The following is a 12,612-nucleotide window of genomic DNA, read 5'->3' as shown; positions in this document are numbered from 1 at the left end:
TTAAACTAGGAAATATCTGTAGAAAGAGTTATGATACCATAGACTGAGATCCAGAGCGGCTGTGAGCAGAAGCGTTAGTAGGATGTCCAACAGGTGGTCCCATGGTACCAGAGTGTCCATTGCCAGGGTGAGGGAAGGTCTGGAATTGCATAGCCTTGCTGGGGTCCATTTCTTCGCGGAATCCAAGAAGGTGGAAGGTAGCGTACGGGCAGATCTCATCCTCCATGCCTGAAAGAAACAATCACTCAGGGTAGACACTGCAGTTATAGACCTGCTTGAACTAATCTATTCATTGTATAGGATTATCTCCATCAATCGGATAATCTTTCGCAAGGTGTTGGTCTCGTGCAGTCATCGCTATCGCTAAAATTGTCAGGTACCTACGTATTACATTCCTATGTTTTTCCTCTTGTCTCGTACTTGCTTGTCAACGAGAAATATTTAAGGAAAGATTTCATGCATGTTAGTCGTATAGGTACAGGTCCATTTACATTTGCTCGATTTTCGTATCTTATGATAAATATCCTAGATATCGTCAACTAAAAACTGACGAAGATCAAGTGAGAAATTGGTCCTGTTCCGCTTAGAAAAGTGGGACAAATCGAAAGAGGTGTTTCCTATGAGTACATCGTGTTTATCTGTTTGCGAAACCAAAGGGTACCAGAGCGCAAGCATGCGAGGACGTGCAAACATTAAGAGGGTTACATCAACACGGTGTAAGAACCGTGGAACTCAAAGGACTTACGAAGACCGACTGCAACCAGCCAATAGCTGCACCGGCCGTAGGTTAGTAATCGTAGTCTCGCGATAGACGAAGGCTCGTCATGGCGACACAAGAAGGAGAAAGAGCACTTCGTTCGGGTCTTTAACTATTTTTACCAACCTCTGTGGGAGAGAGCTTCGGCACTGCCCATACGGGGTGGCGGTGGACATCTTCGATTCGGTGCGCAATGATTCAATTCTTCGTACATATGTCGTCTGGGATCCCACGTCGAGTGGCTTCTTATCGAGCCTGTTCCACCTATCGAACATATACTACAAAGGTCGTACGACTGACTGACGCTTACCAATGTTCGGTTTTGGCTCGCTGCCATATCGGGGTGATTGATTTCATTGACGATTCACGGAGTCATCCGAGTGAACAAGGTAATCGTTCATGGTACACGCTTGGTACGCGCAGCAAATGTGATAAGCGCAAAATAAGGGAGGAAAGATAACCGTTCCCGTGGGACATACATATCGATTAGGTGTAGAGAAAAAACATTTTGAAGCGAGGCAAACAATAAAACAACTGGCATTGACTATGATCAACGCGTATATAAATAATGTGTCTGGACGTGTATGTGTGTGTGTGTGTGAGTGAGTGAGGTTTATCAACGACGTATCGACACGCCGATTTGTCTGACGATGGTGAGGTCTAAAATCGTGTCACCTGTGCGATTCGATCGTGTATCACGTAAAATAAAAATAACGGTAACACTATCGTGCCGATGCGACAACATCTAGACAATAATTGGAATTTAGCTAGAAATCATATTGTAGGCAGTTGTGGCTTACTTATCACTGTACCTCGCTTGATGCGATCGCAGGTGTTATAATTTGAGCCAGGAACAGGGGGCAGTTTGCGATTCGGTGGGGCGATGTATCCAAGTTCGTCGCGAAGATCGGGCCTGCGTTTGTCAAGGGTAGCTCCGCCAACTCCAGTTTGCTGATATACCACATCGTCTAAAAGAACGAACGATACAAATGCCACTCGAGAGTTCGACAATATCGAGCATTCGGTATTCGATTTGGATCGATTATCAGAAAAATAATTTCTCCGAACATCTCGGATTAATTTCATCGTTAATGTCATTTCCATTCAATCGATAAAAATTTTCTTTTACTTACAAATTATCCTTCTGATAAACTTCCATCTATATTCTCATAGCAAGATAAAATAATAAAAAAAAATTGGTATACATTGTCCTTCGTAATATTTCTCGTCGGCTGATGAGATACCTCGCAGCCGTGTTTGTTCCGGACCTCGAGTTCTCCTAGACAGCGCGACGCAAATCACAACTATGCCTACAATAATCACAACAATCGTAGCTGCCACCGGCACCACAACGTTCACGTCGAACCAGCTAGGTAACCAGGGGAAATAACGCCTGACATCCGTGTTGTCGTTACCATTATTGCGTACGGGGGGTGCGATCGTACCTGTTCGTTAAAACAATAAAAAAAGAAGGAATATTACCTTTATCACCACCATGGCCCTTTCCTCTGAGAACGCAGATCACGATGACGGCAACGATTATAACAAAAATAGCTGCTACCACGGGTATGACCAGATTTAAGTTAGCTATGAAAATTTTCATCGGATCTTCGTCGTTGCCACCACCGTTCACATCAGGTAGCTCTCGGGCCGGTGCAATGGTGCCTGGAACAAAAAATATGGCGACCATTCAATCCAGCCACCATTAGCACCGGCGACGAGTGTGCCGCTGCCGTTTGAATCCTCTTACCTCCGGTTACGGTCAGTGTCGCGAATTCATACTCGGCTACAGCGAAACCAGCATTATTGTGAGCAGTAACGCGCAAGTGATACCAGCTAGCAGGGTCCAAATCCAAAACGACAAAGTTTCCACCGGGTTTCACATTGTTCGAGACTTGATTCCATTCCTGTTGGTGCCTGAATCGCGTCAAAGGGCGTTTAAATTTTCATCAAACTCAAAGAGTCTCTTCTATACAATTTTCCTTACTTCTTCTTGTGTTCGACGACGAAGTAGAGCATTGGGCAGCCACCGTCGGACCAGGCGCTCAGATGCAGGGTGATGCTATTCGTGGAAACTTCGATGAATCTGGCCGCTTCGGGAATGATCGGTTTCGAGCCCTTGGTACGTGTGTTGAGCATGTCAGAAGGATCGCCGGTTCCAATTCTAAGGGAATGACAAGTGAGCCTCGCTCCACGACAGTTTTATTCATGCAGGCCTAGATTATTACCCGTTATATGCAGTAACGTAAATCTGGTATCTTGAGCCACACCACAGATTTTCAAGAGTATATTTCTGAGCAGTAGAGCTAATTTGTGCAGTTTCCCAGTCGCCGAATTCCGGTTTGTAGTGAATCGTGTATCCATGGATCGGAGCATTATCGGCAGGGTGAGGTCTCAGTTTCATCGTCAACGAGTTGGTGGTCGTAGCAGTAAGAGTAACTTGCGGTGAGTGTGGGGGAGCTACGAAACGTCGTCTCATATCAATCATTCGTTCTCGAATCCCATCGAATCCCATCTGAAGTCCTAAGATATCACTCACCGTGAACGATCAGTTGGTGAGTAACGGTATCATGGCCAAACGAGTTCTCAACATAGCAAGAGTATTCTCCAGCATCGGTACGATCGACTTCCTTGATGAACAGAGATCCCTCGGGCAGTTGTCGCAGTCTGTCGCTAGATTGAAGAACGGCGCCACGTACTTTCCATGTAACTTCCGGTGCAGGTACTCCGACAGCCAGGCAGGGTAATTTAACATCTTCCTTGTAGGTAGCAGTGAATTTGTCGTCAAACGATGCGATCTTTGCCGGTACTGGAAAGTTAGTTTATCACGATCAAATTAGTTTACCACAAATGACTAAAATGTAAACAACAGAAAATTGAAGAGTACCTCGAACGCTTGGTGCCAATGCCACGATCTTTGAAGCCTCTCCTTCGCCAATATTGGTACTAGCAGTTACCCAGAAGTCATATCTGCGTTGTTTGTCCAATCCAGATGCCTCGTGAGTCAGTTGATTCGGTGGTACTTTCTGGCTAGTTGGTTCCTCTGCGTTGTCTGCCTTGGTGTAAACGATATACTGGGTGATAACTCCATTCGGTTGGCTTGGTGGGCGCCACGAGACAAGAATCGATTCAGCTGACATAACCAGGGCCTTGACCGCGATAGGTGCTTCAGGGGCTATAAGAAAGAGAATAGAGCACGTTTCAGATACCAGTTACAATTTGTTGTAAATTTACTTCTACCAGGCATCACTTACCGTCTTGTTCCGTTTGGCAGTGAATAGGTGCAGATTTAACTCCATCGCCGCCAGAAGTAAAAGCCAGAACCTGCATAGTGTAATTGGTGTATTTCTTCAGTCCGTGTAAGATGGTCTCGCTGGAGGAGGTGATCTTGGTGTCCTTGGTGTTCTCATCGTACCAGGTGTCAGATGGTCCGTAAATAACCTGCGAAAGAGAATCGTAAATATCGCCACAACACACACACAAAGACACTTATTCAGAGTGTAATCCTTTATCTACCTTGTATCCGGTGATAACTCCATTGGCGGCGCTAAGAGGCGGTGACATCCAGGAAACTCTGATAGTCTGGGAAGTCAAGGTGGTGCAAGTAGTGTCATGAGGGGGTTGTTCAGGTACTCCTTCGGCGGTGTGTTGTCTTCGTTCCTCGCTCATTGGTCCCGATCCAACTTTGTTAAACGCTTGAACAACAACGCTGTATTGAGTGTAGGTCTTCAGATTCATGATTTGCAAGTGGTGTTCCTTTCCATCTTCCTTCGAGAAGTCAACGGTTTCGTAAATGTAGTCAGAGGAGGAAGAGAGTTTGTAGCCAACGTAGTATCCAAGAATCTCACCGTTCCAGTCTTCGCGTGGGGGTGGTTTCCATGTTACCTAATCGAATGAAATCGACAGTCTCGATCAAAATATACTTTGTTATTTAAATATTTATCAGCTGTAAGATACTTGAGTTACCTTAAGAGTGTGCTGGTCAAGAGCGTCAACGCGAACAGAGGTTGGTGGGCCGCTAGGAGCTTCTTCGGCAGTGATAATTGTAACGGTATCAGACGGGTCGGACGCACCAATTTCATTCTCAGCAACAATTCTCAGGTGATATGTGGTGGCAGGTCTCAGGTTGAAAACGCCAGCTACGTTCTGTTGCGATCCGGGTACCAGTACTCTGTCAATGTCAGTTTCCCAAGAGCCTTTGCTGATTTTGTATTCAATGACGTAGCGTTTAATGGGGCTGTTTCCGTCGTATGGTGCTGCCCAGGATAATTGAACCGATCGTCCGGATTTGTCTAATACCTTCAGGCCGTATGGTACTTCAGGAACCTCTGGAATTCAAAAATCAAGGAAATTTCATCAAGTTTTGTTACTTACTTCGATCGATATGCGAAAAGTTAGGCAAACGTTGAATTTGTGCAAATCAATTCGAACCTTGTACAATCATGTTGATGCTGGTGTCATCGCTTCCAAAGGCATTGGTGGCAACGCAGGTGAAAAGGGCAGAGTCGCTTCTCTCAGTTCTCTTGATGCTCAGGTCAGACAGTACGCCGTTAGCCAAAATCTCTTCGCGGATGGTGTAACGAGAATCGCTCTTCGGGTCCAGTCTCTTATTGTTCATGTTCCATAAAATACCAATTGGTTTTTCGCCTTGAGCCTCGCATTGCAGTACAGCAGGTTCTCCACGTCGTGCGGTCTGGTTCTTCAGTTTGATCTCAAAGTGGGGTGGAGCTGCGATTCAAGCGATATAAAAATTATTAACAGAATTAAAAGAAGTAAGAAAGAAATAATCGCGAATAGTGTGTTACCCTGAACCGAGATGAAGATAACAGCCGAAAGTCCTGCGCCAATTCCATTTACAGCCTCGCACAGATAGTAGCCCTCGTTCGTCTTCTGAATATTATTGATTGACAGAGTTCCATCCTCAACGCTGATATCTGGGTTGCTCAATTTCAAATCGGTATAATCGCCCGGTGTATCTCCTATAAAATAGAAAATACAATTTGTCATAAAGGTATCGATAGAGGAAAAGTAATGATAGTAATCGTCGAGGCGAATATATTTACCAGCAGCTTTCTTCCATGTGACCTGGGGCTTGGGGAAACCATCAGCTTTACATTCAACACGTGCATCAGAGCCTTGAGCAAATGCCTTATCGGTGGGTTCCAGAATCCAGCGAGGAGGTACTGTTATAGAACAACAAAGTTATTCAAATGTCCTCCCGGCGCATCCACCATATCGGCAGTTAATCCGGAAGTCAGTCGCATCGTGATCTTGGGTTTCCATAATTTCTATCGGACATTCCGATACTTTGCAACCGATAGTCGACAACTGTTTCGAATCTCGAATCACGTGTGTTTCTATTTATCGATTTAATAAAAATAAAACCGAAGATCACGACAGTCAGTTTCGTGGCATGCTGAACGAAACGCGACTCGCCCCCGCAACTGCGACAACATTGCAAAAGTTCGACATGCGGGAATTCAAAATGATTATGCGGGTGACTACAGCACGAACAGAAAGATAGGTGAAACAGGCAGATAGGAAAGAATATGGTTGCGGCTCTGAAGGAGCTCACAGCGCTCGTGCAAGGAACACTACGTATAATTACTGTGACTATGATACTCGAGCACGGTTCATCATGCTGCACCGCTTGAAAAATAATCTACGTGTTATAGTCTAAGGAAAACTCGCATGCGTATTAAAAGATATATTAGCTACCACTACGAATGCATGTAAAAAATGAACGAGGCGAGACGTGTGGTGAGAGGCAGGGCGGAGGTGAAAAGGTGGAAAAGGTACTTTTCCATAGGTTGACGAGGCACAGGTTGAAAGGGTGATTTTCATGGGTGATTGGATGGTCGGTCGGTCATCTTGGAACAAGGACACGTTGTAGCGCGACGGGGGTACGGTGAGGTATAATAAATCGACACTCGAATGTGATCACGAAAAATACACAGCTCGATCGCTGGGACCTAGATGATCGCTGAAAGATCGCGACGATCCACCGATTATCATTCGGTATTGATAAATGAGAATGATTAAATGAAGTATGTAACGCGATTAGAGTCGCGTATGAGAACGAATATTGATGTGTATCCTAATCACGTGCCTGGATTTGTAATCGCGCGGCGAGAAAACAATTCGAAAGCCAACGAAAAGTGTCGTCGAAGAAATTAGCGACGATGAGCATGACAACGAGACAGGGTAATCAAACGAGGCGAGATACTTAGCCACAAATACGATGCGGGTCAAGCTCAACCAATTTGCTGGGGGGGAACACGTAAGAATTTGGGCGTAACTTTGCGTTTGCTACTCGGCTGAAAAACATAGGCGGGTCCAGAAACAATGAACAAAAACGTAGAATAAATGGTAGAAGATAATGGTAAAAGTAAAGAAACATTTAGAAAGAGCGAGAGTGTCGTCCCCGGTGACGAAAGCAACACGCTGTGGTGTCAAACTCTTCCGCTGAGAACTGAAATCCAGAAAGCTTTTCGCCAAGGAAACACGACAGCTTCGGCAACGACGAAGATGCATCAATCAAGCCTGCAATCATATACTCTCACGGGCTTCCGACGCGGTTGCTTTTCATTCCGAGTTATTTAATCATCGTTCAATCATTAGTATATCATTCAATGATCCCACATTACTCTGGCCCTAACCATGAACTCGCAATGTCGCCTCGTGCATCGCTTTCCCAGACGGATTGCTGGCGATACACGTGTAACGTCCAGCGTGCTCCGGTGTTACCGGCTCGATCAGCAAGATACTCGTCCGTGGGCCGAGTTTCCCGACGTTGTATCCCATGAATTGTGACAGTGGCTGGTCCTTGTGGGTCCAGGAAATATCGATCGGAGTGTCACCCACCAGCACCATGCACGCCAATTGAGCGGCCTGCCCCGCATAAATCGGTTGATCCCCAAAATCGAACGGATTGATCCGTGGCAAGACTGGAATGATAGTCTCTAGCTAGATCCACGGTACACGCTTCCTGTGGTCCAAAGCTCCGTGCGATCCCGATTCGTTGGACTGGACCGCGGTCCATCTCGTGGTCATATTCATCGTCGACTTTCATCGGTTCGTCGATTATTCCCTATGATCCGCGACAGACTCTCACGACTCTCGTCTTTCATCCGATCTCTCGGTAGTCCTTCTCCCTTTCTGCATCGAAACCTAATTTACCGCGTTTCTGTTACATCGTTACGGAGAACGATCGAGTCGAAACTTTAGCTTCGTGCGCCAGCGAAACTTTTCGTTTCTCTCTCTGTGCGAATGATGGTCGTTAACCGATGATGAATCACGGAGGATGAGAAGAGAAGGATCGAGAATGAGCCAGCCAGAGAAAAAGAAAGAGAGTAACAGCGAGACGGAAAGAGAAAGTGACACAACGTGTGTGTTTGTCAGTATGTGTGTATGTATGTGTGTGTGTCTGTATGGGTGTGCGTGTAAGTGTTCAGAAGGAGAAAACGAGAAAGAGAACTGGACCTGGGAATGAAGGGGAAACTTTAGCTCGTCCTGAACTATGGACAAATTACCTTTGATCATGGTAGCCCAAGGATAACGAGAGTGGGACTGTGGTGTCCAAAAGCTACACTCGGCTGAGCGACCTACCTAAACGATGATGCTTCGAAACAAACGATGCGGGAAGATAATTATAATGTAAGAAAGAAAGAGAATGGACAGTGGAGCAAATGTAGACTTTCCAAAAAACATATTCAATATATGTACGCTATTACAACAATCAACAGCAGACAGTGGTAGAAACTTTGCTTAGTTCTCTTTCAAATATATAATATATACACGACTACTACTCGAACTACGAATCACGCAAGAGCGGATAATTAATTCAATTAATAAAAAAACATCGTTCCGTTTTTCGGCCCGAATAACAGCGTAACGTAACGTAACACGAAAAAACGTATAGCAACGGCGTTCCAACGGGCTACGCGTCATATACGGCTGGATCACAACATCATGCCGGTTTCCAATTGTTTCGGATATACCACACGTTCGCTCTGATTTCTGCTGAATACCATGAATTACGTGCATGATGTCTCGTTTTTTTGTACCATTCACTTTGAGATGGGCGCTGTGCCTAGCACGACCGGCTGGATTATCGGCGACGCAAGCATACTCCCCGGCGTGCTCTCCCCTGACTGCGGGGATCGTCAGAGCGGACACTCTATCCCCCAACGCGGTGATACCCACTCCGTCGCCTACTTCTAAATGGCGTCCCTCGAACAACCACTTGAGCGAAATCGGCGTGTCCCCCTTTACGACCGCGCAATGGACGATTATCAGATCGCCGGAGTTGGCCTCGTCGAACGAGAACGGCTGCACATGCGGAGCGACTGCCGAGAGATAGAGACAGATTGACTCTAGAGTCAGGCACAGATACAAACGAAGAAACGGGAGAAAATAGACGTTTCGTTTTAGCGGGAATTATTTAACCGCGGCGAGAATTCTGCCACGGGTTCCGCGACGCAAGGCTTGTTTCAAGTCGATCGCGATTTTTAACGAAACGATTTCGAACGCGATTATCCTTGGATTTCGAATTGGCCGTGGCTGATGCAAAAACTTGTCTTCGTGTTATTCGTGAGTCCGGAAGAAAAATAGAAATGAACGTATGTAAAGATAAATTTGATCCCGGAAAAGAAGAAAAAAGCAAAAAAGTACAAAAAAGTGGACAGGTCTTTTTAACGTTACACAAGCAAGGAAAAATGTACTGCTACTGGAAAAGTGGTCGAAGGAAGCTGGATATTCTTCAGAGGAACAAGACAAGAACATAGGTGTGCGACTTTCGAACAAGATCTATCTTATTGGTATAGATCTTTGATTTTTAAGCACCGTTGACAATCAGATCGGCCGAGAGCTCGTGCCTTCCGGCAAGGTTTTCCGCGATACACGTGTACGTTCCAGCGTGTGTCGCCTGGACGGATCCTATGCTGAGTATGGCACCCCGTCCGCCGAGATCCACGATTGAGATTCCAGAGTGCGGCGAAATCGCATGACCGTTTAAGGTCCAGCGAAGCTTCAAGGGTTGATCGCCCTCGACCACGGCGCACGGTACCGTTACTACTTGACCCGAGTTAAGCGGTTTTTCGCCGAACGTGAACGGCAATAATTTCGGAATGACTGGAAAGAGAAAAAAACTGAAAGGAACAAAAGTCTGCGTTGGCCGCCGCGTCACGGTCAGCCTGTGCCAGCAGTGCCACGGTCACGCAACCGTGCACGTAGCTGCCCGATCAAAGAAGAATATTCTCTCTCTTGCTCTTTCTCACTCTCTCGCGATTCGCATTCGCATCGCTCGAATTACTTTATTCGCGAATTACGTGTCTCGCTTCCTTGCATCGCCTAATTCACACGGCAGACAGACGATGTTCGACAGAAGAAGAAAATCAACTAAAACAAAACACCAGAAATACGGTAAAACCGAGAAAACGAGAAAAACAAGCGAAACGAAAAATAGAAAAACGCCGAGTAATCGTGATATCGATAGGAGGATGCCAGGAATGGACGGAAAGAGTTTAGTCGGCACTAGGGAAATAGAGACGGGGAATATCAGGGTGTGGAAGTTTCGTCGACAAACGTGTACCGTTGACGTCCAATTTGGCCGAATGTGAGGTCGATCCAGCCGCATTCGAAGCAACGCAGGTGTATTCTCCGGCATGTCTCGCAGCTACGGACTCGATTGTCAGTTGCTTGACGCGTTTCCCGGAGTTAGACACGATCACGTCCATTCGATCGGATCTGATTTGCTGGTTATCGAAAGTCCAAGTGATCTCCAGAGGAGAGTCGCCTTTGGTCACCACGCACTGTACGGAAACCAAGTCTCCGGCGTTCACGGGCTCGTCGCCGAAGGAGATCGGCGCGATCTGCGGAGAAACTATGAGACGAACAACCACATAGAAACTATCGATGGAAGAATTTGAAAGCGTGACGATCTCTTGCGAGCCGATATGAGAATATATATCCACGAGAAAAATAAAAACAAAGGGACCGAAGACAATGCGGTCTCACGCGTGTAATAGCAAGGGTTGAGGATCAAACTTTGGGAAGTTTCGATGGGAGATCGTGCGAGATGCCTTAATGGTATAATTGCGTAGTACCGTTCACCGATAATACTGCCGAACGGCTGACGGATCCCACCAAGTTGCTCGCAACGCAAGTATATTCGCCTGCGTGGTGCGCGGTGACGGACTCGATGATTAGAAGCGAAGTCTTTTTCCCGCTTTTCGTGACGGTTATATCCGGATGGCTAGCGCGTGTAATCGGTTCCCCGTTCAAACTCCACCGTATCTCGATAGGTGGGTCACCTTTCAAGATGCTACATACTGTTGAAATTTGTTCACCCCAATTGGCCGGTTCTTCGTTGACAGAGAATGGCGCGATCTGTGGAGCGACTAGAAACAATATCCGATAGCCATTTCAGTTCTTTTCGATTCACGGATACTCGTCTCGGTCAGTCTCGTAAGTCCACGTTACACAAATATAGGAAAACCAGGAAAGAAATGGTAGAAGGAAGTTTAAGAAAAGGTACGGGAAGAGACAGGACGGGAGTGGCTTTCACGTTAAGTCAGGAGAAAGGAGATAGTCTCAAAGTTTTCACGGACGCGTGCTAGTGAATGGGAATGATAGCAGTTTCGTTCGTATCTATTGCATGACACAGCTCGTGGAACGGTTTCGTGCATTTCTGTACCATTGACGGCCAAGGTAGCCGAATAGCTCGTCGCTCCAGCTGCGTTCGAGGCTGTGCAAGTATATTCCCCAGCATGTCTGCCACTCACGGCTTCGATGGTCATCAGACTGACTCGCTTTCCAGTGCTTTGTATCGTGATATCACCGTGATTCTTGTTAGTGATAGGCTCTCCGTTCAAAGCCCACGCTACTTCGATAGGTAGGTCACCCTTTACAACGGTGCAAACCGCCGAAACTGCTTCTCCCCAATTCGCGGGTTCGTCGCTGATCGGAAATGGCGCGATCTGTGGCGCGACTGAAACGTTTACGCAAGATCGATGAGCATGCGACACCGTCCGAGAATCTCATAATCGTCCGCGTTAACCTAATTAACGACCACAGGAATTGATACGATTCTGTCGGCGAATCGATCGATCGTCCAATCTCCTAGCTGTTTAATCGTTCGTGGCGAGATCGCGAGTTTTAGTGGCGAAACTGCCCCAACGTCCCCCGTGTACACACGACGATACATAGGACGGATCTGAATAAGCTGCTGAATACAGGTAGATGAGTGGAGGGATGAAAAAGGAAGGTCCCAGCTTTCCCGTCGTCTAAACGAAAGAAAGTCTGAACAGACGTGCGCCGGTCTACACATATGCGTGCGTATTACCGTTCACAGCTAACATCGCCGTATGGCTCGAGGCTCCAGCTTTGTTCGACGCGGTGCAAGTGTACTCTCCCGCGTGTCTTGCGGCCACGGCATCGATCGCCAACACGCTCAGCCGCTTGCTCTTCGTGATCGTGTACTGATCGGTTCTCTCGGGATCGATCGACACGCCGTTGAACGCCCAGGATATGTCCATCGGGAAGTCTCCCTTCAGGATCGAGCAGGTCGCCGAGATCGCTTCACCCGAGTTCACCGGCTCGTCGCCAAATGTAAATGGAAAGATCTGCGGTGCAACTGAGAAACGAGCGCCGCAAAGGTGTTAACCGATCGCGAAATTCGACGTGGAAATATGCATCTTTCGTCGAGTCGCCGGTTTCTTCGTTCTCTCGTTCTTACTCGTACGGGAAAACACAGGTAAACACAGGGTTTCAAGGAAACGGATAAAAGGCAGAGGATTACCGATAGATACGACAGGTGCAACGATATAGCAATTGTTTCGATATCTTATAGGCGA

General features: G+C 46.7%; 1 protein-coding gene across 39 annotated transcripts in view; it reads right to left on the bottom strand.

Annotated features, from left to right (window-relative positions):
- Dscam1 (Down syndrome cell adhesion molecule 1) overlaps positions 1-12,612 on the bottom strand; it is a 56,217-nt gene that overhangs the window by 4,719 nt on the left and 38,886 nt on the right. For 23 of the 39 annotated variants that reach the window (XM_076620853.1, XM_076620850.1, XM_076620862.1 and 20 more), the window contains 15 exons: positions 5,821-5,940; positions 5,563-5,736; positions 5,189-5,485; positions 4,724-5,085; positions 4,274-4,642; positions 4,012-4,198; positions 3,645-3,932; positions 3,297-3,566; positions 2,986-3,217; positions 2,745-2,921; positions 2,508-2,674; positions 1,963-2,202; positions 1,558-1,725; positions 884-1,021; positions 38-228 (listed from right to left, as the gene is read on the bottom strand). In XM_076620853.1, the coding sequence (XP_076476968.1) occupies positions 38-228; positions 884-1,021; positions 1,558-1,725; positions 1,963-2,202; positions 2,508-2,674; positions 2,745-2,921; positions 2,986-3,217; positions 3,297-3,566; positions 3,645-3,932; positions 4,012-4,198; positions 4,274-4,642; positions 4,724-5,085; positions 5,189-5,485; positions 5,563-5,736; positions 5,821-5,940 (3,380 nt within the window). Of the gene's footprint in view, positions 1-37; positions 229-883; positions 1,022-1,557; positions 1,726-1,962; positions 2,203-2,239; positions 2,423-2,507; positions 2,675-2,744; positions 2,922-2,985; positions 3,218-3,296; positions 3,567-3,644; positions 3,933-4,011; positions 4,199-4,273; positions 4,643-4,723; positions 5,086-5,188; positions 5,486-5,562; positions 5,737-5,820; positions 5,941-10,349; positions 10,641-10,863; positions 11,158-11,453; positions 11,748-12,101; positions 12,393-12,612 lie in introns of all 39 variants that reach the window. The other 16 variants (XM_076620859.1, XM_076620857.1, XM_076620860.1 and 13 more) reach the window with 12 other exon arrangements.

Source organism: Bombus vancouverensis, chromosome 8 (assembly GCF_051014615.1).
Source record: "Bombus vancouverensis nearcticus chromosome 8, iyBomVanc1_principal, whole genome shotgun sequence".
NCBI classification, from domain to species: domain Eukaryota; kingdom Metazoa; phylum Arthropoda; class Insecta; order Hymenoptera; family Apidae; genus Bombus; species Bombus vancouverensis.
This window is presented reverse-complemented; position numbering and strand designations above follow the sequence as displayed.